Source organism: Bos indicus x Bos taurus, chromosome 17 (assembly GCF_003369695.1).
Source record: "Bos indicus x Bos taurus breed Angus x Brahman F1 hybrid chromosome 17, Bos_hybrid_MaternalHap_v2.0, whole genome shotgun sequence".
In the NCBI taxonomy this organism is placed as follows: Eukaryota; Metazoa; Chordata; class Mammalia; order Artiodactyla; family Bovidae; genus Bos; species Bos indicus x Bos taurus.
The window spans coordinates 20,481,343-20,507,268 of NC_040092.1; the positions used below are offsets into that span (position 1 = coordinate 20,481,343).

At 51.9% G+C, this 25,926-nt stretch overlaps 2 protein-coding genes across 5 annotated transcripts; one reads left to right on the forward strand and one right to left on the reverse strand.

Annotated features, from left to right (window-relative positions):
* Positions 1–95: 95 nt before the first annotated feature.
* C17H12orf65 (chromosome 17 C12orf65 homolog) lies at positions 96–13,296 on the forward strand. 3 transcript variants are annotated; one of them, XM_027566969.1, is made up of 4 exons: positions 96–214; positions 3,178–3,227; positions 10,500–10,800; positions 12,530–13,296. In XM_027566969.1, the coding sequence occupies exons 3-4, from the start codon at positions 10,519–10,521 to the stop codon at positions 12,764–12,766; spliced, it is 519 nt and encodes a 172-aa protein (XP_027422770.1). In that variant the 5' UTR covers positions 96–214; positions 3,178–3,227; positions 10,500–10,518; the 3' UTR covers positions 12,767–13,296. The 3 variants fall into 3 exon arrangements, with proteins under 3 accessions (XP_027422770.1, XP_027422769.1, XP_027422771.1); XM_027566968.1 differs by lacking the exon at positions 96–214 and adding an exon at positions 255–361; XM_027566970.1 differs by lacking the exons at positions 96–214; positions 3,178–3,227 and adding an exon at positions 255–361.
* A 1,722-nt stretch (positions 13,297–15,018) lies between these two features.
* CDK2AP1 (cyclin dependent kinase 2 associated protein 1) lies at positions 15,019–25,624 on the reverse strand. 2 transcript variants are annotated; one of them, XM_027566971.1, is made up of 4 exons: positions 25,230–25,624; positions 20,348–20,445; positions 18,556–18,682; positions 15,019–15,837 (listed from the first exon to the last, which is right to left on the reverse strand). In XM_027566971.1, the coding sequence occupies exons 1-4, from the start codon at positions 25,282–25,284 to the stop codon at positions 15,770–15,772; spliced, it is 348 nt and encodes a 115-aa protein (XP_027422772.1). In that variant the 5' UTR covers positions 25,285–25,624; the 3' UTR covers positions 15,019–15,769. The 2 variants fall into 2 exon arrangements, with proteins under 2 accessions (XP_027422772.1, XP_027422773.1); XM_027566972.1 differs by lacking the exon at positions 25,230–25,624 and adding an exon at positions 24,681–24,744.
* Positions 25,625–25,926: the final 302 nt, after the last annotated feature.

Consider the following 25,926-nt stretch of genomic DNA (forward strand, 5'->3'; position numbering starts at 1 on the left):
GATTGGTTACTTGGAAGGGGGCGGAGACGGCCGTGCAGCGGCGAGCGCTTCGGCTTCCCTTTCCTGTCCCCCAGCTCCCACCAGAGACGAAGGTCAGCCGCCGGGGAAACGAGAGGGGCGGGGCCTGCTGTCAAGTCCTCTCCTCTGATTGGCTCTCTGGGAACCTACGGCAGCCACGCGGGAAAGACTACTTAGCTTCCCGCATGCGCAATAGGTAAGACGGGGGGGCTCTCAGGCCTGAGGGCAGCTGCGGCTGGAGAGCCGCGCGTGCGCAGACCGGGAAGCGAGTTAGTGATCCCGCTCCTGAGGTGATTTCGGTTCCTCTAGAACATTGGGGACGGAAGGCCATTCCTGAGGTCAGGTAAGCGTCTGTGGAGAAGCTCGGCATCCACACGGTTGCCCACGATCATCAGGGGCTCTGGAGAGAGGACTGGGAGCTGGAATCCCTGAATTTCCCTGTTTTGCGACCGAGTCGCGCCGCCCATTGACCTGGAGACCCCACTGGCGGTGAGATGAAGCCGGCCCGTACACCTGAACTAAATTGTCCCTGGATCTGATTTACCTTAGGCTGGTGGGGGGTCAGCACTGGGCTCTTCACGGACTTGGGGGGCGGGCGAGGACGAGAGCCCACCGTTATGGGGAAAACAGTTCCACCGAAGCCGGAGGGCAAATGGATCGATGCTCATTTACTTGTTCGGCGGAGCCTTGGGTAGCTATGATCATGCAGCTGGGCCTGTTTTAGGCATTGTGAGGGTTTTGCTCCTGCCAAGCCTTTCGAAGGACCACAGAGAACCCACGTCCCTTCCCGTGGGCCCCCCAGCCCATCTCATACGCAGTGTTTAGTCTGCGTTTTTCAGACGAAAGTACTTTAAAGTACTTCCAGCTCTTAGATTTACCTCTAAGTGTCCTGAACCCCCAGTAAAGGCTCATCGCTAGCCCTGTCCTTAGGTGTGCCTGAGAAGCCAGGATGCAGGAGTAGAAGGATGCAGGATGCAGAAGCCAGGAGCAGATGTTATTTGCCTTTGGAATAACAAATCTGCCAAGAGGCGTTTCATCTGGTCAGAGCCTTGTAAAAACACCTAACAATTTTGTCTCAACAGTAAAAATTCATTCTCTCCAAAATCTTATCAGTGTATGGAAGATCTCAAACGTAAATAAATCAAATCCTCCTCCCAATTGTGTTAATCCACCAATCAGTACTGTGTTTAATACTTAGACTAAATCAAATTACTTTTAAGCACACGGCTCTATTTTCAATGTCTATTTCAAGTCCATCAAAAAACAAAACAAAAAGCAGTTTTACCGCTAATTTCAGTTGGTTAAAAATCTATAATTGAGATACTGTAGAATCTTGCACTAACACAAGAAAGGGAGAGTGGATTCCTGGGACAGCTCCAGGCAAAGGGAGGTGTGTTTCCTTCAAGAAAAATGTTAACCCCAACATCGAGTACTGGATATTAGTTCCTAATCATGCACTAGGCAGGAGAGCATGGCTTTTCGATACAGAATCAGATGGATTTTGTTTAGTTTCAGTGCATTTGTTTTTGGCAGTGTGATTTTAGGTAAGTTTCAAAGAACCTATTAATCTGTTATTAATTAGTAAGCCAACATGTTCAGGAGCTAGTATTCTGATTAACCAAGTTATCTTGTTAACCAACTGATATGAAATATTTTGGTAAAGGTACTCACACCTTATTTCTTAATTTAACCTCTTTGAAGGAGTCTAAATTTTTACAAATTCAGAGTGGAAATTGCTTTTGACTAATTGGACTAAAAAGAAGCTTTATAAAAATAACTAGGGAAGAGAAGGCTTTAGAAATACAAGTATGTGCCGTGTGTGCTGTGCTTAGTGACTCAGTTGTGTCCAACTCTTTTCTATCCCATAGACTGTAGCCCGCCAGGTTCCTCTGTCCGTGGGGATTCTCCAGGTAAGAATCCTGGAGTGGGTTGCCATGCCCTCCCCTAGGGGATCTTCCCAACCCAAGGATAGAACCCAGGTTTCCTGCATCGCAGGCGGATTCTTTACCATCTGAGACACCAGGGAAGCCCAGTAACTATTCATCTAATTTAACCTCCCTCTCCTCATACTGGAGATTTTGCATTACTTGTGTGTAAGCTTACACTAATATTTTATGGCTTTATAAGAGTGTGATTACCATATGACTTTATTATAACATCATATTGCTCAAGTGGGGCTTCCCAGGTGGCTCAGTGGTAATGAATCCACCTGCCAATGCAGGAGCCACAGGAAATGTGGGTTCAATCCTTGGGTTGGGAAGATCTCCTGGAAGAGGAAATGGCAACCCACTCCAGTATTCTTGCTGGGATAATCCCATGGACAGAGAAGCCTGGCGGGCTACAGTCCATGGGGTCACAAAGAGTCAGACACAACGGAACGACTGAGCATGCATTGCTGAAGTATTCTTCTTTTGCCATGAAGGCTTCAAATGACAGTTTTGAGTGGAGCTCCTTGATTGGGATAAGATTAAGCTATTCAGTAATACTGGCTGTTAACTGCTTGAGGCATTTAATGTCTATTAACCAGGGTGTTACTTGGTGTCAGTAATTCTTATATCCAAACAGCTTGTCATTGATGGGGGTTGGGGAGGGCTGTCCCCCACAGGAAAAATGAGGAACTCTAAAACTAAAACCACTGGACATGAAAATAAATGATCAGGTGTACATTTAAATATGGTGTATTTAATATCAGGTGTACATTTTTTTTTTTACCTTTCCTACCCCTCATAATTTTTCTTACTATATCAGATAATTCCTAAATATCTGTATATTTAAAGCAGGACTTGCTTTGATGAAGGTAGTTTTTATCTTTCACTTTGAAACCAGCTGGGAAGTCAGGCTATATTCTCTGCATCATAATTACCTCTCTGGCACTTGATTTCATAGACCACAATTATGACCTCACCAAACAGCGAGTCTTTGATGATCGCATGGTCCCCAAGTATTTCTTAAATTGGACCATACCAAGTAAAATAGTTTGCAGGTCATGTTCTAGATATCTTTTCTATGAGCTTTTAAAACATAAGTCCATGAAATAATCCGTTTGCAGACTGGGCTTGTGTTTTGTCAGCCAGAGGTTGCTGAGCTTTGTGTGCTTTGGAGCACCACTAAGTGCTTTAAATCTATGGCGACCTGTGCAATTTTTTGTTCTCTTCCTAGGTGGTATAACCTCCATTTTACAGATTTGGAAACATGGCCAGAGCTGCACGGTGAGTAAATCATGGCGTTGAGACACTGACTCAGGTCACACTGACTACAGAGCAGTAGTCAGTAGTAGGGACAAATAATGGAGAGAAAGGGTCAAGAGGAAATTGAAAATGAGCTAATACTCTTTAAGGAGCTTGGGGAAGAACAAATCTGGAGATGTTATGAAAGGTTAAGAAACAAGGGTTGGGAAGGACAAATTTAGTTTAAGAAAATGGAATGTTCTTCCAAAATAAGTCTTCCTGAAATATTCCACATAGTATGCATCTCATCTTTTATTTGTATGACATACAATAATGTATTTGAATGTGGTTTGAAAACAGACATCCTAAACAAATAAAAGGCATCATTAATAGAGTCTTTGCAACTTTTCGAGAAAAATGTGGAGTGTAATCATTGCTGCTTTTTTGTGTGTCTGTCTTATTTTGATAGCATAGTTGATAAATAACAGAGTTCTGTTAGGCGCCATAAATAGAAGAAAATCACAGTGATGCACCCAAATAGGAAAGGTGTAATTGTGGATTCAACGTTTTCTGTTTAAAAAAAACTGAATGGGCTGTTGGTATTGTATGAATTGAAAGCTTTTCTCTTTATCTACTTTATTAGTTGTCTTTAGAACTGGGCAGCAGTAAGCCTATTGAATTTAAACCAAACTCAGGAGTGGTCTCCTTATTCTCTTGTCCTCTGTCGTCAGCTCTGTCCTTTTGACAGCTCTGTTGTCCTTTCCTGCTCAGTCCATTGTGCTTTTTTTTTTTTTTTTTTTTTGAGAAATAGTTCTCTGGAAACACTTACTGTGGCTGGACGGTGCTTTCTCTTCAGTGGAGAACCCCCAGCCTAGGAAGTGACAGGGTCTGTGTCAAGCCTGAGCCACGGTTCCCTGGGGTTCTGTTTGGGGATGTGTTCCAGCCCTCATGAGGATTTGGGTTTCCCAGGTAACTCAAACTGTAAAGAATCTGCCTGTGATGCTGGAGACCTGGGTTTGATCCCTGGATGGGGAAGATCCCCTGGAGAAGGGCATGGCAACCCACTCCAATATTCTTGCCTGGAGAATTCCATGGACAGAGGAGCCTGGCGGGCTCCAGTCGATTGGGTTGCAAAGAGTTGGACGTGACTGAGCGACTTTCACTTCACTTCTTCATGAGGATTTCAGGTAATCGGAACAGAAGCTTGAGCTGGATGTGAAAGGGAAAGAAAGGGTGCTTTCTCTTTACTCCCATTTGGCAGGGAACACCAAAACACACTTTTGGGTTTTTTTCAAATGTATTTACTTATGGATTGGCAGCGTCAGGTCTTATCTTAGTTTCAGCACACAGGATCTTCCTTGAGTCATACAGAATCTTTTTCTGCATCACACAGACCCTCTAGTTAGTTGTGGTGCGGGCTTAGTTGCGTCATGGCAGGTGGGATCTTAATTCCCAGACCAGGGATCAAGCCCACGTCTCCTGCATTGCAAGGTGGATTCTTAATCACGACCACCAGGGAAGTCCCCCAAACACACTTTCAAACTATAGATTATTATTAAGCATTTCGCAGAAAATCCTCTCACTTAGCTTCTGGTGCCATCAGCTGGCCATTTTGTCTTTTTAAAAGCTCAATGAATTTGGTTCTTCACCCTTGATGAGATCATTGTTTTTGAGATCTAGTTTATCTCCTTCAGGAAGGGGAAACAAGACCATGACTAAGCAGGTAAACAGCCCTGCTGCATTCTGGCCTCAACTTCTGAAATATTACCAACGTAAGAGACAACAAGCTCTGAAAAGCAGCTGGAAGAACTTGCTAATTCCTGTGTCCTTTGCTTCTCAAACTTGAATGTGCTGCTGAATCACTTGAGGATCTTATGAAAACGCGGGTTCTCATGTAGAAGGCCTGGGGTGGGACCTGAGATTCTTCAGACCCAACAAGCTCTCGGTGGCGCTGCTGCTCCATGGACCACACTGATTGGAAGACTCCAGAACTCCCTTAGCCACTACAGTAGCCGTGAGCACTCATGGCTAGTCGAGACCAACATGTGCTATGAGCGTGGCCACACCTCAGATTGTGCAGACCTCATATAAAAAGGAAATCTCAATAATTTTTATAGTGATCACATGTTGACCTAAGTATATTTGGGATGTACTGGATTAAGTAAAGTATATTGAAATTTACTTCATCAGTTGCTATTTACTCTTTTTAGTGTGGCTTAGAAAATTTAGAATTTCACACGTGGCTTGTGCTGTATTTCTGTTATACATTGCTGTTCTAGAACATTAATGCAATAGAAGCAACATTTTTGGTGTTCTTTTTTTCAGATGACCCAGTTTCTCAATCCCCTCGTGACCATTTCACCTGCTCTTTTTGCTCAACTCGACATTTATTTCATTCTTTTCTCCAAATGTCTTTCCTCTCTTGCCTGTTCCTTCCCTTTCCACCTTCTCCACCTCCATCATTGTCAACACGATCCTAAGACTCTTACCCAGCAGTCATATAATCCTAAGAGCCAGGACTGCAGGCAGCAGCCACCTTACCTGAGAGCTGGTTAGAAAGGCAGGGTCTCAAGCCCCACCCCTGGTGGGGGACTTCCCTGGTGGCTCGAGGGTAAAAGCATCTGCTTACAATGCGGGAGACCCAGGTTCGATCCCTGTGTTGGGAAGATCCCCTGGAGAAGGAAATGGCAACCCACTCCAGCACTCTTGCCTGGAAAATCCCATGGACGGAGGAGCCTGGTAGGCTACAGTCCATGGGGTCTCGAAGAGTCAGACACGACTGAGTGACTTCACTAGTCACTAGTCAAGCCCCACCCCAGACCTAATGAGCTGCATCCTATTTAACAGGATCCCTAAAGAATTTGTGCATGAAAGTTAGAGCCATGAAAGTGTGAACTATCATCTTTCCTATTGTTGTCGTTTAGTCACTCAGTCGTATCCGACTCTTTGCGATCCCATGGACTGTAGCCCTCCGGGCTCCTCTGTCCATGAGATTCTCCATGGCAAGAATACTGGAGTCAGTTGCCATTTTCTCCAGGGGATCTTCCTGACCCAGGGATCGAACCTGCATCTCCTGCTTGGCAGGCCAATACTTTACCACTGAGCCACCTGAGAAGCCCCATCTTTGCTAAAGCACCCCATTTCAGTGAATCTCCACACCTGTTCCTTTGCTTAGTTTGGATGATTCCCACAAGGTTGATACACTAAGAAGTTGTGTCTAAGAGGAAACTAGTACTCTACCTTTCTAAAACATCATCAGTGAATGGTAGGCAAATGGCATCCAGAAGGTGGATCCAGAGCTAATCCTGAGCCTTCCAGATTTCAAATACCTTCTCTGTGTCTAAGATGCACAGGTAGTAACCTCCCCTTACCACTCTCCAGAGCTTTTGAGCCATTGGTGAAACAAGCCTCACCTCGCTGCCTCTTGTTTAAAGTCTGTGTGTGCTCCAATCACAGGCCACATTCCAGAGCAGAGCATGCCACCCCTGAGCTGGGTGTCTGTCTTGGTTTGGGCTGATCGAGTAAGCCAGAGGAAGGACTCTGCCGGCTCCTATCAGGAACAAAGGCACCTTCTAGGATGCAGCTTCGAAGTCCTGAATAACCAGCCTTCCGGGTGACAGGGGCACAGTGAAGTCTGAGAACCACTGCTCTCTGGCATCTCGTCCATGCTAGGCTCTGGCACATACCTTACTTACAGACGTCTCCATTTCCATTTTATGCTGCAGTCTCAGACTCATTGAGGCATATAGTAGATGCTGAAAATATTCATGGAGCAAATTAATGTTCCCTGTTGTAAAGGCATCTGCCCTCTTATCTCCAGCTTGACCAAGTGAGAGAGCACGGCTTTAACCTAAATTGCAGTCATCTGTCTAGCGCAGAAGCCGCCCTCCAGGGAAAAGCAGAGGGGAGTCAGGGTGGAGACCCCACCCAGGCTTGAGGCTCACACCAACAGGAAGGAATCAGGGCTTGCTGTTTCGACTGCCGGTTTCCCCTTACTCACACTGCTTGTTACTTTTTTTTTTTTAATGTCAGGATGAGCTCTAATTTGAGCTGCTTTTATTGTTCCCCAAAGACTTTGGGTTGCTCTGTGGGTATCACAAAAACTGAAATCCAATCTGTCTTCTTCCCCGAGCTTCAGGGAAGTGGAGCCACGGGTGTGTTTGTCATTTTTAGCCATTTTTGGAGTCCAGCCAGAGCTCCAGGAGATACTCAAAGTATTTGGAATCATCCGATTGGCCGTTGGAATTAGCTGTTAGACAAAGCAGCCAGTAACTGAACACTGGGGACCTTCGTGAACTCCAGTCGGGTGGGAGACCTTCCTGTGTGTGTCAGCTCTAAACTAGGACAGAAAGGTAGACTTGAAGCACATCGACCTGGCGACAAAGCAGCTGATAAAAGTGCTCTCCTCCTCTCTACCCTTTGTCTGGGAGTTTCGCCCTATCTCAGACCTCTTTCCTTTCCTTTGTGGCCACACTGTATTCTACCTCCATCCTGCCTGGTCAGATTGCCTAACGGAAGGGCAGCCCCAGGAGAGGCACTGGGCTCCTGTTCCATGAACCTAATCCAGGGACCAGACACTAATACACAAAGGAATTCTGTTCTGTAGACTGAAAGCAGAAATAAGGGGAAGGAAATTGTGGACATCGACTTGGTCTCACTCAGTCATTTATAGGGGAGCGGATTCTTTGTTGTAGAGACGGCAGAGAAAGGCTTTATCGTTCATCTTTTCCTGAGGATGCTTCTGACATATTTCACACAATAAACAGAACCCATTTTTAAAGCACCACTTTCACTGGCATACTCTTGTTTCAGAATACCTCCCCTGGTAGCCCCGGAGCGTCTTATGAACCAACACCACCTTAATTATCACCCACTGGGACTGACGGAACATTGTACTTTTCACAAAGAAGATATGAGTTTAGACCAGAGGTTCCCAACCTCCCAGGGGCTTCCCTGGTGGCTCAGCGGTAAAGAATCCGCCTGCATTGCAGGAGCCGCAGGAGATATGGGTTGGATCCCTGGGTTGGGAAGATCCCCTGGAGGAGGGCATGGCAACTCACTCCAGTATTCTTGACTGGAGAATCACATGGACAGAGGAGCCTGGCCCACTACAGCCTTTAGGGTCGCAAAGAGTTGAACATGACAAGCGACTGAGCACGCCCGCATGCCCCAACCTCCGGAATCTAAGTCCTGATGATCTGAGGTGGAGCTGATGTAATAATAATAGAAATAAAGTGCACAATAAATGTGAATCATCCTGAAACCATTCTCCACCCCTGTGGTCTATAGAATAATTGTCTTCCACGAAGACAACTGTCTGCCAAAAAAGACTGTGGACCATTGGTTTGCACCATAGTGTCAGTTACAAGATTGAAAACTAGCACTGGCCTAAAGATTGAAAAGTATATTTCATTGTATTTATTTTCCATAGAGATGAAGAATACTGTATTCATTCTGGAAACAACCCAAGGCATCTGTACTGATAACTAAGATAGGCACTTAGATTTTAGAAAATGCACATATTTGCAAGGAAGCCACACCCACTAGCATGTTTCTGCCATAAGGTCACCAGAGATCATGTGGGGCCCAGTGGACGTCAGCCATCAGAACTTCTGGTGGGTGAAAGGCAAATGAGCCAAGAGAAACCCAGTGAAAAATAACTTGGTAGACCTTAAGTACTTTTGGCTGAAGAAGTTGGTTTAGGTAAACTCCAGTTCCTACCTGTGCTAGAGACCAGTTGCCATGAGCTAGAATGTACAAGGTTTCAAGTGGTAAAAGCAGCTGTCTAGAGCCTCACAAGAAGCAGTTGTTAGAGGAAGACATAAAGCAACTACGATTAAAAAAAAACAACTCTACATCTCTTTTCAGTGTCTACAGAATCCTCGATCAAGAAGTATTTAAGTGAGGGGCACATTTGTACTTCCCCAAATCCACCTGGGTGATTTTGCTAAAAACCAGTCTCATACCTTCAGGAGTATCAATGAAGCCCTTTCCAGAATACTACTCTTTTCTCTGAGTTCACTCAAAACCTATGTGGGTTGCATGGAGAGGGCTTGCATGTGTGCCAAGTTGCTTCAGTCATGTCGGCCTTTGCAACCCTATGGACCGTAGCCCACCAGGCTCCTCTGTCCATGGGATTCTCCAGGCAAGAATACTGGAGTGCGTTGTCATGCCCTCCTCCAGGGGCTCGTCCCTACCCAGGGATCAAACCTGTGGCTCCTGCCTTGCAATCAGATTCTTTATCGCTGAGCCACCGGAGCAGCCCCAGTGAAGAGGGCTTATTCTCCTGCATTTTTCAGATGAGAAAACGGGCCAAGGTTGTGACACACACCCCTGCCCCGTTCACATGGAGAGTACGTAGGCCTCTGAAAATTAACAATGCCTTTCAGATCTTCTGCCTTCCCTCGAAAAACAGTGGAGGCCTGTGGGACTCACCACATCGTCATGGCTGTTATTCTCCATTCATTTGTCAACTAAGACACTTCAGCTGTGTGCTAATCTTGAATAGTTATTGAAACCTCCCGTTCAGCAGCTCTCACATTCTTCTTGAACACCTTCTCTGACTGGGAGAAATTCTGTGAGCTCCGTGAAGACCGCATCTTGCTCTCTGACCTCATGTCCCTCCCTCTCCCTTGCCTTTTACTTTGAACCTAACAGGCACCTTAATAAAAAATCAGTGGATTTGGTAGCACTAAGGATGAGTGCTGGTTGGATCCTGTGATTGGCAGTGCTTCTGAGGGAACAGATGTTCCTATTCAAATCCATGAAACTGGAAACATTAAAAAACAACAATCAGGACATTGATTGATAGTGATATTTACTGCGTCAGACTGTTTAAACTCAGCTCTAAAACAGACCACCACATACTGTCGTCTTTTCATTTTGACTTCAGATTCTCACACACTTAAATCATGTCACTTGACTCAGATTCTAAGTCTTGCTTGGTGTCCTTTGGGGTATTTCCTCATCAAATTACAGCCCCTTGCTTTTGAATTTCACACTCGCAGCCTCTCCTTCCTGAGAAAACGGCACCTCTGGGTGCTTTGAAGATATTTTCGGTCCTTTTACAAGAAAATATTTACCAGCCGGCAGGGCATGCACTGCTGTGCTGAGAACACTATAGACAGTGCAGGGCCGGGGAGAGGTGTGTGTGTGGCCGGTTGTCCTGTCTGCACGGATTTCCTAAATCCCCTGCCTGCCAGATGGGTGGTGAGCCTTTGAACTGGTGCATAAGAGGTGATCTTAGAACCTGAAGAAGTTCATCTAATCTTGAGAGCAGACAAGGCTGAAGGCTCTCCTCTCTGTCTGATTCAGGTCCTGAGAGCCCCTCGCCATGAGTACCTCGGGTCTGTTCCGTTTTCCCGCTCCACTGACCAGAGTCTGCCCGGTGCCCTGGGGACTCCGGCTCTGCGAGAAGCTGCCACTCCTGTCCCCAGGAACGGTGGCCACTCCAGTGCAGGCGGCCGGCAAGAAGGACCGCCCCACACTGCTTTCCCTGGACGAGCGTGAGCTTGAAGAGCAGTTCGTGAAAGGCCACGGTCCAGGGGGCCAGGCAACCAACAAAACAAGCAACTGCGTGGTGCTGAGACACGTGCCCTCGGGCATCGTCGTCAAGGTAGAGGAAGGTGGTCTCGGGGGCCCCTGATTTCTCCTGAGTGACAGCTGTGGCCCCCAGCAGTAGGGGGACTGTGGGTCTCGGGCCCGGCCCCAGGAACCCCCTCCCAGGATCCTGTGCAGCTGTACTCTTACTGCTGCTGTCCTTGAACTTGGCAGGCCCCATGGTTCTTGTCGAGCCACTGGGCTGCAGAGGGCTCTGTCTGTGGCCCTGACATGGGCTCCGGGCCCCCAAGCAGCCCGCGGGCCCAGGCTGTCTGCCAGCAGGCTCAGGCTGTCTGCCAGCAGGCTCAGCCCTTAGCCACCTGGCTGATGACTCAGATGGCTGCACCCTCCATGTCTCTCTGTCCCCCCTTTGGTAAATGTCAGCGACACCTGCCCTTCTGGAGAAGGACTGAATGAGGTAACGAGGCAAACTGGTGTCAACCCTCAGCAGAACGGGCTGACAGAGCCTCCTGAATATAAAAATCCAACCACTGATCTGAACATCACCAGCCGTCAACACATGCTGCACTCTAAGAAAGGGTGTACTGCTTTCTCTTGTTTCCTGGTTTGGTAGTGGGCTCACTGGCTCTGGAACTGCTGGTCTGTCCCGTAGCCCCAGGGCCCTGAAGGCAGCACAAGCCTAGAGGCGCAGTGGAGAGAGGATTGGCGGGTTTTCCTACACCAGTGGTACCATTAGCAAGTACTTACATATCATGTGAGCATGTTGCCAGTCGGCCCTGTTCTGAGAGCTTCACATTCACGTTAACTCTTAATCTTTATAAGCCCACGCTCATAAGGTGGAGCCTGAGGCCCAGAGAGGTTCCTCCAGCTGCCAGAGTCAACTCGGACCAAACCCAGAGTCTGGTCCTGACAGCTGTTCTTTGCTGCCATATTTCTGAGCATATTAGTTAAAATCTCAATCATTTTTCGTTTCCTCCTCAAAAAAACTGTTATTCATGAGCCACAAATAAAACTCTGAAACCTGACATAGTTAAATGTTTAACCTGTTTCATATAGCTTACTCCAAAGTTGCTCAAAATGTTATCTTTTCACCCTAATTTAGCAGAATTTATCAAATAAATTAGCTTTGCAAGGCACTCGCCAGTTATGAGATGTTACATAATGAACATCATGGTTGACTAATAGCACATGCGTGCATGCTAAGTCACCACAGTGGTGTCCAGCTCTTTGCGACCCTATGGACTGTAGCCTACCAGGCTCCTCTGTCCATGGGATTCTCCAGCCAAGAATACTGGAGTGGGTTACCATTCCTTTCTCCAGGGGATCTTTCCAACTCAGGCATTGAACCCACGTCTTTTACGTCTCCTACATTAGCAGACAGGTTCTTTACCACTAATGCCAAAAGAGGCTATTTTCCTCCTTCAGACAGAAGTTTATAAACGGGACACACAAGAGGGCTTGCTTAGACATACTGGTTGACATTTCCAAAATTATCTGGGGACTTTCTTTGAAGGCTACTGTTACTTCTAAACAAAACAACACTCCAAATATTGGCATGGTCACAGTGAAAGCCATGTAACAGCCAGGGTGTGGGACTGGGCACGGGCTGGGCAGAGGCAGGAAGGGGCTTGGCCTTTGTCCTGCTGCTGACCGCTGGGACTCCTGACAAGTGGCTTTGCCCCTGTGGGCCCAACCCCTCTGTAAAGGGATGAGGTTGTCTAATGATTCCCAAGGTCCTGCCCAGGACACACCAGTTTCACATTATGAAATATCCTCTCTTACAGTGCCACCAGACCAGATCCGTTGACCAAAACAGAAAGCTAGCTCGGAGAATCCTGCAAGAGAAAGTGGACGTCTTCTACAATGGCGAAAACAGTCTCGTTTGCAGAGAAAAACGCGAGGCAGAGAAGAGAAAGCAAGAAAGAAAAAAAAGAGCAAAGGAAACCCTCGAGAAAAAGAAACTCTTGAAAGAACAATGGGAATCCAGTAAAAATGTGCCCGGAGAGGACTGCAGGTTCTGACTGAAAGAACCTGCCGACTGGCCTCCAGGGTGGCGGCTTTCAGAGGAGAGTGTGTGTGCCGGGCCCCAGAGACAGCCAAGTCTCTAAGTGGCAGACAGACTGTCACGAATAGAGATTTAGACTCTGAGAATAAAACTATAAAGAAACACAAGGAAGTCATTACTGGAGAAGGAACAGGGGTGCTTTTGTGGGGGAGGAAAGGTTATGGTGACAGGAGGCTTGGAGGGCCTCCCGGGCAGCTGCAGAGTCCTTTTTCTTGACCAGGGCGGTAAGTAGAAGCATATCCCCTTTTAAGCTATACATTTGTGTGACTGTATCATATTTTATCACCAAAAGTGAGAAGTGAAAGTATTTTTGAAAGGAAAAAAAAAACTAACAGACTTCTTATGGGAAAATGATAGAATTGAGTCAAACAATAGCATTTTTAGTGCCTCCTTGTCATCCGCTGGGACTGATCATTGACACGTGGATGTCCGTTAGCTTCATGTCAGGTTAAGAGAATAAAAGAAAACAAGATGGTGGAAGATTTACAGGTTGGTAGCCCACCTGCCCATTTACCCCATTAGCTTAAGACTGTTGACAAGTGACCACTCTGCTGTGGAAACATACACATCATTCCCTGTACGTGGATCTACGAGTAGTAAGTTTATGAGAGATGAGGTTTCAGAAACCTGGTTTGTGAATTTGCTTAATACCATCCCTCAAGCCAGATTTGACCTTACAGATTGTTGGTGGGGGAGGGGGAGGGTTAGGCGTGGGTATTAGCTTGGTTTATTAGAACCCATCTGGAGTTTAAGCAAAAACTAGGAAGGAAACGAAAACCATAAGGTGAGAAGGCCACGGTCAGACACAGGACCTGCCTCATTTCTTCACTGAAGACCAGACTGCATGGTGGTGGTGGTTTAGTCGCTAAGTCACATCCAACTCTTGGGAATCCCATGGACTAGCCTGCCAGGCTCCTCTACCCATGGGATTCTCCAGGCAAGAATACTGGAGTGGGTTAGCATTTTCTTCTCCAGAGGATCTTCCCGACCCAGGAATCGAACCTGGATCTCCTGCATTGCAGGCAGATTGTTTACCAACTGAGCCATGAGGGAAGCCAGACTGCACGCATTCCAGTAAAATGACTTGTAAGGAAACCAGGTAAGGCTCTTCTCACCTGGCAGTGGCCTGATTTGGAAGCTTAGCTCCATGCAAGGCTCTGGACCTCTGTCCACAATGTGCAGGACCCTTCCGATCTCCAACCTTCTTTTAGAAGGTAGCCAAGAGAAGCATCTGGAATGGTACATGAGAGACTGTAACAGTGGATGGGAAACTCGGGGGAGCTTCAGACAAGAGGGACAGGCGCTTTAATTTCTGTCTCCCTTCTTGAATTTTTGTGAATTTCTTATGTCCATGAAGGAGATGCAGACAAGCCAGCTCCCTAATACCCACCTACTGGCCTTTAGAGCTATCATGGCTGGGGCCTGGCCTCGTACCTGGAAAACTGACCACATCCCTTCTCTTAGCCTTACCTCTCACCACAGTAAGCCCTCATTACATGGGGATCAGTGCCTAAGGAATATAGGAAGGATGACCTCAAAGTCCCTTTGGAAGGCACTCCTGGGGTTCCCATGAGTTCTCAGGACATCCCAGGCAACCCACTTTTCCCAGCACGAGGACAAATAGTTCTTACCATCTGGTGAGAACAGGGTAAGTAGCCAGATGGAGTTTAGTAGCTGCATTATATGGAAAAAAAAAAAAAATGCTCACAGGGTAAGTTCCTAAACACGGAATGGCCTAAGGGAGGTGAGCTCAGGAAGGGCAGAATCAAGGGCTTCCTAATCCCACATGCCACGGAGCAACTAAGCCCACGTGTCACAACTACTGAGCCTGTGCTCTAGCGCCCGGGAGCCGCAACTACTGAACCCCTGTGCCCTGGAGCCCGTGCTGCTGAAGTGAAGCCCCCGCAATGAGAAGCCTGTGCACCGCAACTAGAGAAAAGTAACACGGCCTCTACTCTTGCTCTCCTTCCTGGCGTTCACTTACACCTGCTGTCGTGAAGATGCATCCACTGTGCAGCTTCGCCCGATCCTTGCCTTTGATTTACCCCACACATCCCATCCCTGGCCCATTGTCCTACTGACACTGTCACACCAAACCTTCCTGGACCAGGTAGGAAAATGCCCTTTGACAAGTCTCTCCCACCTCTCACTGAGGAGCTGGTTTTTTTTTAAATATCACCAAGAATTCAAGGAACCCACATCTTAATACAAGCTGTTAATGAAAATAAGCTTTATTACATCAAGTAATAAATACAAAGACGCAAACAGTTCCATTTTCTTCCAGATGTTTGGGTCAACCCTCAGAAAAGGCAGAACTGAAATCTACATACAGTCTTAGGAAAAATTTCAGGGGTCCTTGTTAGGTTTGGTTTGGGAGGTTGCTCTTTCTTCTGTATTTATAACTTGTGCATTTTAGAATGGACTTCAAAAGCACTAATCATGCAAATATGCTTAAGCAAAAAAGAAGTTACATTAAGCAGAATCTATACCGTATGGCAACGAGGGGACTGGCTCCTAGGTTAAGTGTGCTGTCAAGTCCGTACTACTAAAAAACTTGAAGTTGTATCAGCTTGTGAAAAGGAACACAGAACAATCTGGGTTAACATAAATGTATTCAAAAGAAAACCAGACACTGGTATCTTAGAGTCAAAACTAGTTTGCTGTGAGATAGGTAACTTCTACGTGCATCTTTTGAATCAACGCTTTTAAAAAAAGAAAACAAAACCACAAACACCTGGGAAGTTCCTAACTATTTCAAATGTAACTCCTAATCAATTTCAAAATCTTTCCTCAATCTTAAAGAGACTGTAGATTCAGAGCCTAAGTGAACCATGGGAGGGGCGGGGGAGGAGAAACTGAACTGGTTAACCATTTTGAAAACAAGAGTTTCATCTGAACAAGGGAGGTGAACCGTAACTTCTCTGGGAAGAAGGGGAAAACCTTCCAGGCTCCAAGGCAGCTAGGACCTGGCGTTTCGCTCCGTTTCAGCCAGGCACTCCCGCACCAATCCTCGGGCATGGATGATGCCTGGAAGAGAAGCAGAGACGGGCATCAGAGGGCAGCACCAACTCCAGGAGTGGAGAGCGGTCCTTCCACGACCAGCTGCAGAAATCTAAGATTGGAAAGAACGTGGGACCTGCATTCTACGACCCAAACCTCATCCTATCCCTCAAAGCCAACATTCCTCATCACATCTCCCTTAAAGTATTTCTTCCCATGCTCAAGATGACAAACCAGCAAGCTCTTTTCCTGACATTACTCGCTACACAAACCATGTTACCATCCAGATGCCAGGAATAAGTGTCTCCACCCAAGTTCTTTAAGTGAGGACCCGTGACAGAGATTGCAGGCCAAGTCGCTTCAGTTGTGTCCGACTCTTTGCAACCCTATGGACTGTAGTCCTCTAAGGCTCCTGTCCATGGGTTTCTCCAGGCAAGAATACTGGAGGGTTGCCATACCCTCCAGGGGATTGTCCAGGGGATTGTCCCAACCCAGGAACTGAACCCACATTATTTGTCTCCTGCATTGGCAGACAGGTTTTTGACCACTAGTGCCACCTAGGAAGCCCACCATGGAGCTTTCAAACCATTATTTTTCCTAAATTCTAAAAAGGACTTGGGAGTGTCAGGTAGCCTGCCCAGATCTGGGCACAAGACAAAGGCTCAATCAGTCCACCCTGGTCCACTGCTTCATCCTTTCTGCTAGGGACTGGTGCCATCTACGATGTGATTTTCCCCTCATCTTTTATCACTATGGTTTGGGAGTTATCGTTTGTTTCGGTTTTGTTTTTGTTTTGGCTTTACTAAACTTCATGAAACACTTACCTCATTTTAATCGACACCAAGAATCTATTCCTTCTAAGAGCTGACCCTGAGAGGGCCCTAGGAATGACACCCCAAGTCACTCAGGTATCCCCACCTCACAAATCTTATTTGCCAGAGCTTCTGAAGACTTTCAGCAAAGGGCGTACATACAGCCAACTATCACAGCTACTCCACTCTGCCATATAATGGCAGAGCCATGACAGGGCCCAGACATTACACAAGCGATGGGTGTGACCATGTTCCAACAAGTCTCTACTTAAACCCTAAAGTTTGAATTTCGCAGAATTTTGACATGTCACAGAGTTTTTTTCCATCGTTAAAAACCACAAATGTTCACTCTCAGGTTTTGGCACCAAAAAACAAAACAAACAAAAAACACAAATAAGAACTTCCCTGGTGGTCCAGTGGTTAGGACGCCACGATTCCACTGCAGGGGACGTGGGTTCCATCTCTGCTTGGGGAACCAAGATCCTGCATGCTGCGTGGTGCAGCCAAAAAATGGAATAATAAAAACGCAAATAGCATTCTTGGTGCCTGATTCCCCATGCCCTAGGACCCTCCTTCCTTGCTATGATGTAAACTTGGCAAGCTCCCTCAGCTACTGGTCAGGGCAACTGTGGGACTAGGTGCTCACCCAGGATGCGCCCTGCACCAGTCGCTAGGTGTATCCACGTGTTGACCTGAACCGCCAGCTTCGCTGGGTGGCTGCAGATAGCCCGTCAGACAAACTCTGGGGCTCAGCATTTCCACAGGCATGCCCAGTTAGGTAACCAGCACTCCAGTTTACCCGGACTCTGGGCCGAGTGACACCCCCCTGACCCCTGCGGTTGGACTGGGGTTAAGCTCATTCTCTCCCCCAAAGCCTCTTCCAGCCCCTACTGCCAGCCTCCCCTTCCCACACCAATGCCTGTTATTCTCTGATCTGGCTTTGCAATCAGTCTCTTTACAGAGGTAGTCACCACCTGTCCTCAGCCAGCCTTGCCCATCACTAGAGCCATGGCTTGACTACCGCCGCGCCCCCCTGCTGTCACGCCCCAGATTTACAGCCACAGAATGTTCCCCTCTTTCGTTTTTCTCCAAAGTTGCTTCTCTAACCTTAAAAGAAAGAAAAAACCCTCCTAAAATTAAATTCGCACATAAGCCACCATGCTCTGAACTGCCACCTTCTAAAATAGAAATCCTTTTCTCCTCTCCACTCCCTTTTCACTTCGTGAAGCAGCAACCAACCTATTTCACTGCCTTCTGAAGTCAGCTGGCCAGTCACATCTTCACGTGAGTCCCTTTCTCCTGGTGACACCAGCCTCCCGCCCTCCCTCCCTCTTCAGTCACGAAAGAACTTCAAAGCTCTCTCACCCTCCGCCCCACACCCCTCCTTGGGGCCCCGTTCCAAAGAGGACAGCACCGGGCAATGCGGGCCCCTGTGGCCCCAAGGTCTCCCCCAGAGTGGGGGCCCGCTGTACTGGGCTGCCTGGGGCTCCCAGGACCAGAGTCGGCCAGCGGGAGTGAGGCAGGCATGAGGCAGAGCTGCAGGATCTGGGTACAAAGGCTTTTTTTTGGTCTCGAAGCCTATGGGATGTTGGTTCCCCAACAGAAATCAAACCTGCACCCCCCTTCAGTGAAAGCACAGCATTTTGACCACTGGACCCCCACCCAGGGAAGTCCCAGGGCTTCCCTTCTCAGATGCCTCATCTGACAATTGGCCGCCAAACCTCTTCCCTTCAGATCCCCAGGACAGTCTAGCTCATGCTGCCTCAACAATCACTCTGAAACAAAATGAGCGCCCCTGTGCCATAGGGGATGCTTTTGTCTGCCACCCTCCGTTTTCCCCAAAAGATCTTTCAAGACAGGTAGAGAGCCAGTGCCGGGGGTCAGCCAGCAGAAGGGCATCACCCACCAGGGGAGTCCAGGGTACATGACTTACCTCGTTTTAGTCTCTCCATCGCACTCTTGCTGCCCGCGTAGGTGGGTCTGATCTCCTTCCCCAGCTCTTCGATGATGGCCAGCAGCTCGGCATATTTGCTCTGGGGCACCTGGCTGTTCCCAGTGCCCTGGATTCAGAAAGGAAAGCGTTCAGAAGGATTCCACCCAACCTGACCCCAACGCCACAGTCAGGACCCCACTGCACCCCAGTGGCACGGGGCCAGGGCAGGGGAGTGGCCCGAGCCCAGGGGCAGCGGGGTGGAGGGAGGGCGGCCCGGCCCAGAGTCCCAGGGCAGATGCCTCCGCTGCGGGCAGGCACGTCCCCTCTGGGCAACAACTACAGACCAGGGAGCCGGCTCTCTCTACTGTCCTCGTACACTCAAGGCCACCACCCAGCAGTCTCCAGAAAGTCCTCTGATCATCTCAAATAAGAAAGAAAGAGTCGACAGAAAGGTGATCACTGAGAATTTCCTGGAAGGAGCCATGGCTAGGCAACTGAACCCAGGACGGCTGGGGATCCAGAGTGAGTGGCCAAGATGGACGACACACCTGGGGGTCAGCAGGACTAGAAAAACTGCCAAGGCCACCCAGACAGAAAACAGAATGTATTTAGAGTCTTCCCTCCTCCCAACACCAGCAGGGTCCACCACACAGAAACCCTTTCCTTCCAGACCCCCATCCAACTGCCCCCAGCAAGCACACTGATCAGTGGGGCCGAGTTCCCACCAGCCTGCTCGGGCCTCCCCGCCCCCATCAGCTGCATCAGGCCAGCCACCTCCCCTGGGGGAGGCCCTCGCCTGCTCCCCCCGCCTCTGTCGCCTCTGCTTCCTGGCCTCCCAGTCCTTCCTCCTCTCCTTGTCCGGCTCCTCGGCATCCTCTGGGCGCCTCCCCTGGGCCCCTCGATCCTGCCTCCTCTGCTCTGGCCGCTGCCTCAAGGCCGGGGCGCTTCGGGGTCTGTTCAGGCCACGCCTGGCCCCGTCCTCCAGCCACCACCTCTTCAGGGGGGCCCTCGACCCCACCCGCTTCCCCTCCAGGAGCAGGAGGGCCTGGCGGGGCATGGCAGCGGGCCGCCACCTCATCCCCAAGGGCAGGGCCGAACTCCGTGGCAACCTCGGAACACGAGTTGCAGCCACGGGAGAGAATCTCTCGGCTGGTGGCCCAGGCTCCCCCCCGCCCCCCTCAAGGCAGCACTTCCTAAGGAGGGGAAGCTGCCTCCACTGATGGCCCCCCCCAACCCGAAGGGGAAAGTCAGTCTCGGCTAGTTTTGGGGTGGAGGGGGGCAGGGTCACAGCCCTGTGACCGGTGGAACCAGGTGTAAAATTCAGGGGCCACCAGCTCTTGATGGAACCCACCTGGGCTCCACTAGGGTTCGGGCCCCGTCCTCCCTGCTGGGGCCGTGATCTTGTGGCGAGTGAGTGAGAACAGGGTCCCCTCCCCTCCGTCCAAGCTCAGATCCAGAGTCCAGGCCGGACCTCACTTGCCCAGGCAGCAGGCACGAGGAGACCGGCCAGGGACACACACGGGGCAGCGGCCCAATGGGGACGGTGGCTCCCCGGGCCGCCAGCGCCCCTGGGCTCTCCCACCCCTTCCTGTCACTCAGTGTCCCCCATGAACCTCTCGCCACTTCTCCATTCCAAGGCCCTGAGCCCCGAACACGAGCCCAGCAGCGCCCTGGGTTGGGGAAGCTGGGGTAACCACGCCATTCCATCATTTCTACTCCTTCCACTGCCTCCCCTCCGTGCCCAGGCCGCCCCCAGGGTCCCCCACACCTCGCATCACCCCTGCTGCCATACCTGGGTGTAGCCGAGAGATGGTGGCCCGTAGTCACTCAGCAGCTGGCGGTACTGTGAGGACGTTGCCATGCTGGTGGAGGGCGGGTGGACACTCCCAGCTGTGGGGGATGAGACAGAAGTCAGTAATCCAGTAGCCTTGGCTAACTGTAGCCATTGCCAAGGTAAGGACTCTGAGTCCCCCTGCCCAGGACTCATGCCGTCAACAATGGTCTTTTGTCTCCGAGGACAGAGAACCCTCCTCCCATCCTCCAGTTTGGTGGTGGCTGACACTTGGCCTAAAGGACTGACAGTAAAAAGGAGCTAACAGACCGCTGCCCTTCACACCCCCGACCCCAGCAGACATTGCTAATCAATCCCAGAGCTCCTTCCCACTCATGCCATCAAGGACTTGGAACAAAGAAGAAATCTGCTGCAATATCAGCCTAATCCTTTCAAGTCTCCTTTCCTGGGTCCTGCGCCTCAGAGGTTGACACCCTAGGGACCCATGGATGCCTCAAGAGCCCACCTACTACTAAGGCTGGTCCACACTCCGGCTAATACATCTCCTGTGTGCCCAGACTTCTGCTAGACTCTACAGTGAGGAAGACAGGGGAAGGTTTTAGAGTTCTGAGGCCCAACCCTGGCTGGGGACTGGTGTGTGTGTGTGCTCAGTCGTGTCTGAATCTTGGTGACCCCATGGACTGTAGCCCGCCAGACTCCTCTGTCCATAGGATTCTCCAGGCAAGAACACTGGAGTGGGTTGCCATGCTCTCCTCCAGGGGATCTTCCCGACCCAGGGACCAAACCCACATCTCCTGCATTGGTGGGGCTGAAGGTGGCGGGGGGGTGGTTCTTTTACCACTAGTGCCACCTGAGAAGCTCACTGGACACCAAGTCAGGAATCAGGAGCACATCACAGCCTGTGTATCCCTGGGCAAGTCCCTCAACCTCTCTGAGCTCCCGTCACTCCTCTCCAAAGAGGGAACCAGACTCTCGCCAGTCTGAATCTATGCTTGGATGGCTTATGCCCCCAGAGGGGAGGAGTAAGACCCGACTTATGGACTGTCACACTAGAAGATGCTGTCCCTCGGCGGAGGGACCACGTGGGGCCAGGGCCTGGCTCAGAATGAAGTCTCCTGGATGGGGGATGGGGAGGTCCGCAGCAAGGAATATTCCAGCTCCAGCTCAGGAGCTGGAAGCAAGCAGACCCATAATGGCGTCCAAGTGGCCATTAGCGGGTAAAGGATGTCCTGCGGAATTACAAACAGCGGTAACCATGGAGAATTTACCTAGCCCTCCTCAGCAGCGGCCCGCCTTCCTCCACGCCTGGCCTGGGAGCAGCTTCCCCTCTGCCTCCCGCCCCCAGAGCCAAACGGTCTCTCTCTCTCTCTTCTCCCTCACGCACACAGCGGGCTCTGCAGACTTGGCCCCGGGGATGGACAGCTGGTGCCAGGCCGGCCAAACCGACCAGCTGCTCATCTGGTGTGGGTAAGGGGAGGGGCAGGAAAGGAAGGAAGTTCAGGGGCTCAGGCTGCTAGAGCTAAAGGGGCCCTGGAACCCCTCACTGCAGAGAGTGAAACACGGACCAGAGAGGGTGGGCACTGCCCCAAGGCCACACAGCACAGAAGAGGCTAACACCTCACACCTGTCCCTCTGTCCAGGAGCTGGGGACAGTTCTGTACCCAACCTGACTGGCCCTGGATTTCTCCACTGGGGCCCAGATTCATGCCCAAGCATGGGATGCCCAGACAGGAAACACAGATTCTGCCACCTCTAAGTTGGGGACTGAGCACAGCACCCAGCTGCCATGCCTCTAAAAAGGGCTGCTCACACACTTGTGCAAAGAGCTACACTCACGTCTCTAACACCATCCGAGGCAACCATGGGTGTGCAATGGCCAGAGCAAGGGAACGTAGCAGGTGCCCCCCCCCAGCTCCCCTCGCCACATCAGCCAAACCCCAATTTCCTGGCCTTCTGATGTGGGTGGTGAGTGTGGTCTGGGTAGCTCAGGCTTCACTGCCCCAGGCCAGGGTTCAAGTCCCAACGACTGCAAGTTCTTACACTTCTCTCTGTAAGGCTGGGATGCTAAAGGCAAGAGTGGGCGGGGGCGGGGGGGGGGGGTGGTCCATGGCACTGCTCAGCTCTTCAAGGCATCTAGAAGATTCCAGCTCCTGGGCAGGAGATGAGTGCATTCTCTGCCCCACCTCCTGCCCTCCTCCTCCTATTACTACATTCTGTATGTCTTGTCTTCCTGACCCATCCTCTCTCCTGCAGGCAAGGGTCTGGACTGGGAAACAGGCCAGCTGTGCCATACTGGGCTGCAGAACCTAAGACATGGCCCTTCTCTCTCTGGCCTCAGTTTCTGCATCTGTTTGAGGTAATAGTTCCCAACAGAATGTCTAAAGGCTCTAGAACCTGCTCCTCCACAGTGCTGGGGTTAGGCCCTGAGAGAGGGAGAAGGAATGGGTTGCGGGCGTGGGAGCGGTGTGGAGGAGAAGTCAGGCAAGAGCCCAGAGCTTGACTTTCCTACCACCTGGGTGATGAGGTAGGCGACCCGACTCTGAGCCAGTCCTTTGCTCAGTGTTCAGAGGGGGGTGTCTGTGGCCCTGGGAAGAGTTGGCAGAGGGGCCCCAAGTTCCACTCATGCCCACAGCTTCCTGCAGACACAGAGAGGGCCGGCAGTCCGGCTACCCAAGGCCAAGGAGAAAACCAGACAGGGCGTGAGCGCGGTCGTCTCAGAGCATCACAGACAATGCGCGCAGTGTGCGGGGACCAGGGAGGGCCCTGAGCAGAGGGAGGGATTGGCAAAGGCCAGCAGCTCCTGGGGCCAGGCGCGGCTCCCCGCCCCCACGCCAGACAAAGAGCGGCCCGGGCCTGGGGAGCTGGCGGCCTTCCCGCCACTTGGGGCGCCTGGGGGGGCTCTCTGGCGGGGAGGCGGGGGCTTTGTCTAACTCCGCCACTGCCACCGCCGGCCAGGCCGCGGCTTGGCAACTCGCGAGCAGGAGGCAGGGCTGGAGGGCGTGAGGGATGATGACAAGGAAGCCGGAGGAGCGGCAGCGGAGAGTCCATCTTGGATGCAAATGGCACAGGGAGATGCGGGCTTTCTAAAGGGGTCCACGCGGAGGAGGGGCGGCCCCTCACCCGAACACCAGAGATCTGGAGACCTCAGCGCTCCTCCTGGAGTTCACCACAGGAGAAGGAAGACCATCTGGGCACAGGTGCTAGCCAGCCCAGAGTAGGGCTTCAGGGCGCCTAAGCGGGTGACTTGCTCCCTCTGGGACCCCAGTCCCCAAAGCGCCAGGTTCAGGGTCCCTGCCTCAACTGCACCAGGGCAGCCTGAGACTTCCCGCCGACTTGGGCCAGCAGCAAGACCCTCCACCCATCCCACCCCAGAGTCACATGAGGGAGGCAGTGAGAAACACTGGCTACAAAGCCTGCTTCTTAAGGTGTGCAGACCCCAGAGATGAGAACATTTCAGCTGAAAATAGGGGCCGTTTTCTCTTGGGGCTCAGACAGAGCCCACACTTGACCAACTCAACTATCTAACCCCACAGCCATCCACACCCTGAATCTTAACCCTTTCCAATCCCCAAATCTCTGTCTAAGAAGTTAAACATACACACCCCTATATACACCTATGTATAGGTATATACATACATGCATATACACTTAGAGCTTTTCTGGGGCGCCCTTCAGATTTTGGAGTTACCGAGTCAACATTAGGAGACAAGGCCCAAAACTTTCGGCCAACTGCCAGCGTGGCACTTCTGACCAGCGAGGCCCATTTCCTCCCTGCCAAGCCCCTGCTGCCACCCCCACCTCCATGCACCTCGCTTTTTTGGAAGTTTCCCACCAAGAGTCTAAAGGAGAACCTCTGTGAGAGGGGACCGAGTCAGTCACCTACGAACCCCACAAAATTTTACCACCAACCACACACACCCCGCGTGCCCCCTCCCACACACACACCCCGCCCCCGCCCTGGTCTCTGGGGCAAGACCCCCGGGCTCAGCCTAAAGCTGCCGGACAACTTATGCAGGAGTTTCCTGGGACCGCCCAGCTTCAGCCCCAGCACAGGGAGAGCACGGCTCCTGGAGGAGGCCCCTCTAAACCCAGACTTGGGGGCTCCAAGCCGGGACCCCAGCTGCAATGCCTCCCCCGCCCTCTGCCTGCAGGCAACTCCGAAGCCCCCGGTCTTCCCCAACTTCTCTCACTCCGCGCACGCCTGAGGGGACCTCCCGTGCGCCCCGTTTTGGGCACCTGCTCCCCCACGCCAGGCCGGGCGGGAGTCCACAGACCACCTCCCCTGCACCGCCGGTGACCCCAGTGGCCCCCCGCCCTCGGGAGCGGCTGCAACCTGGCGCTCTCGCAGCCCCGCAGCGCCGCCTGCGCGTGGCCCGGCCTTGCTCACGTGCACCCCTGCCGCCTGGACCCCCCGCCCGGGCCTGCCCCTCAGGTCCCCAAGGGCGGACCCGCGCCCCGCTCCCGGCGCCCCGCTCCCGGCGCGACCGGGCCGCTCCCGATTCCCGCCGGCAGGGGCCCTCGCCGAGCCGCCCAAAAGCCGGAGGAAAAAGGAGCCGAGAAAGCCTCCCCCGCCCTCGCTCGCCGCGCTCCCCACGAGCCCTCGGCCGCCGGCGTGGGGGGGACCGCGGCGGCCGCCCGCGACCCGGGCCCCGGCCCCGGCCCGACCCCAGGCCCGGCGTGGCGCGGGGCGCACCCGCGAACTTTGGCAGCGCGCGCGCCGGAATCATGGCGGCGGCCGCGCTGCCCCGGGCCGGGACCCGGTGCCCGCCGACCCCGGCCGCCGCGGGCCCCCGGGAGCCGGGGCCGGGGCCGGGCGCGCGAGCCCCCAACTTGGCTGCACTTGGGGCGCGGCGCGCGCGGCCCGCGGGGCGCACTCACTCACCGGCGTTGAGGGAGGCGGCGGGCATGTGCGTGGTCAAGTTCGGTTTGTAAGACATCCCCCCGAGCGGCGGGGTGCGCCGGGGCGCAGCGGGGCCCGGCCCGCGAGGGCGGCGGCGGCGGCGGCGGCGAGACCCGGCGACGGCGAGGCGGTCCCGGCGTCCGTGCGCCCGTCCGTGCGCCCGCCGAGCTCCCGCGCACTTTTTGTTGTTGACGGCTCGGGCCGCACCGGCAAATATGGCCGTCCCTCACCCTGACACCCGCTGCAGTATATCACCCATACATCGGGCGGGCGCGCGGGCGCAGGGGCGGCCGCAAACTTTGAGCGGAGCCAGCGGGGCCGGCCGGGGCCGGGAGGGGGCGGCCCGGCGCGCCGCGGCCGGGCGTCAGGGGGCGGTGCCGCCCGCGGCCGCGCCCCGCGCCTCCGGGCGCACTAGGCGCCCGCAACTTGGCAAAGTTTGGGGGGCTGGGGTCCTGGCAGCGCCCGAGGCCCACCTGGGTCCCTTTCTTCTGCTGCGCTGGCGGTGCCTGGAGATTTGTTGCTGTAGCGATTAATTTTTTCTTTTTTTCTCTAAAGCTAGGTAGGATTGCGGAATTACTTTCCCCCCCCCCTTTGACTGTGGGGGCAGGGATGGAAAATTACCTGGAGAAAATGGTGGCGAGTGGTATTTTTAAGCACATAGATCATTCCAGACGCCGAG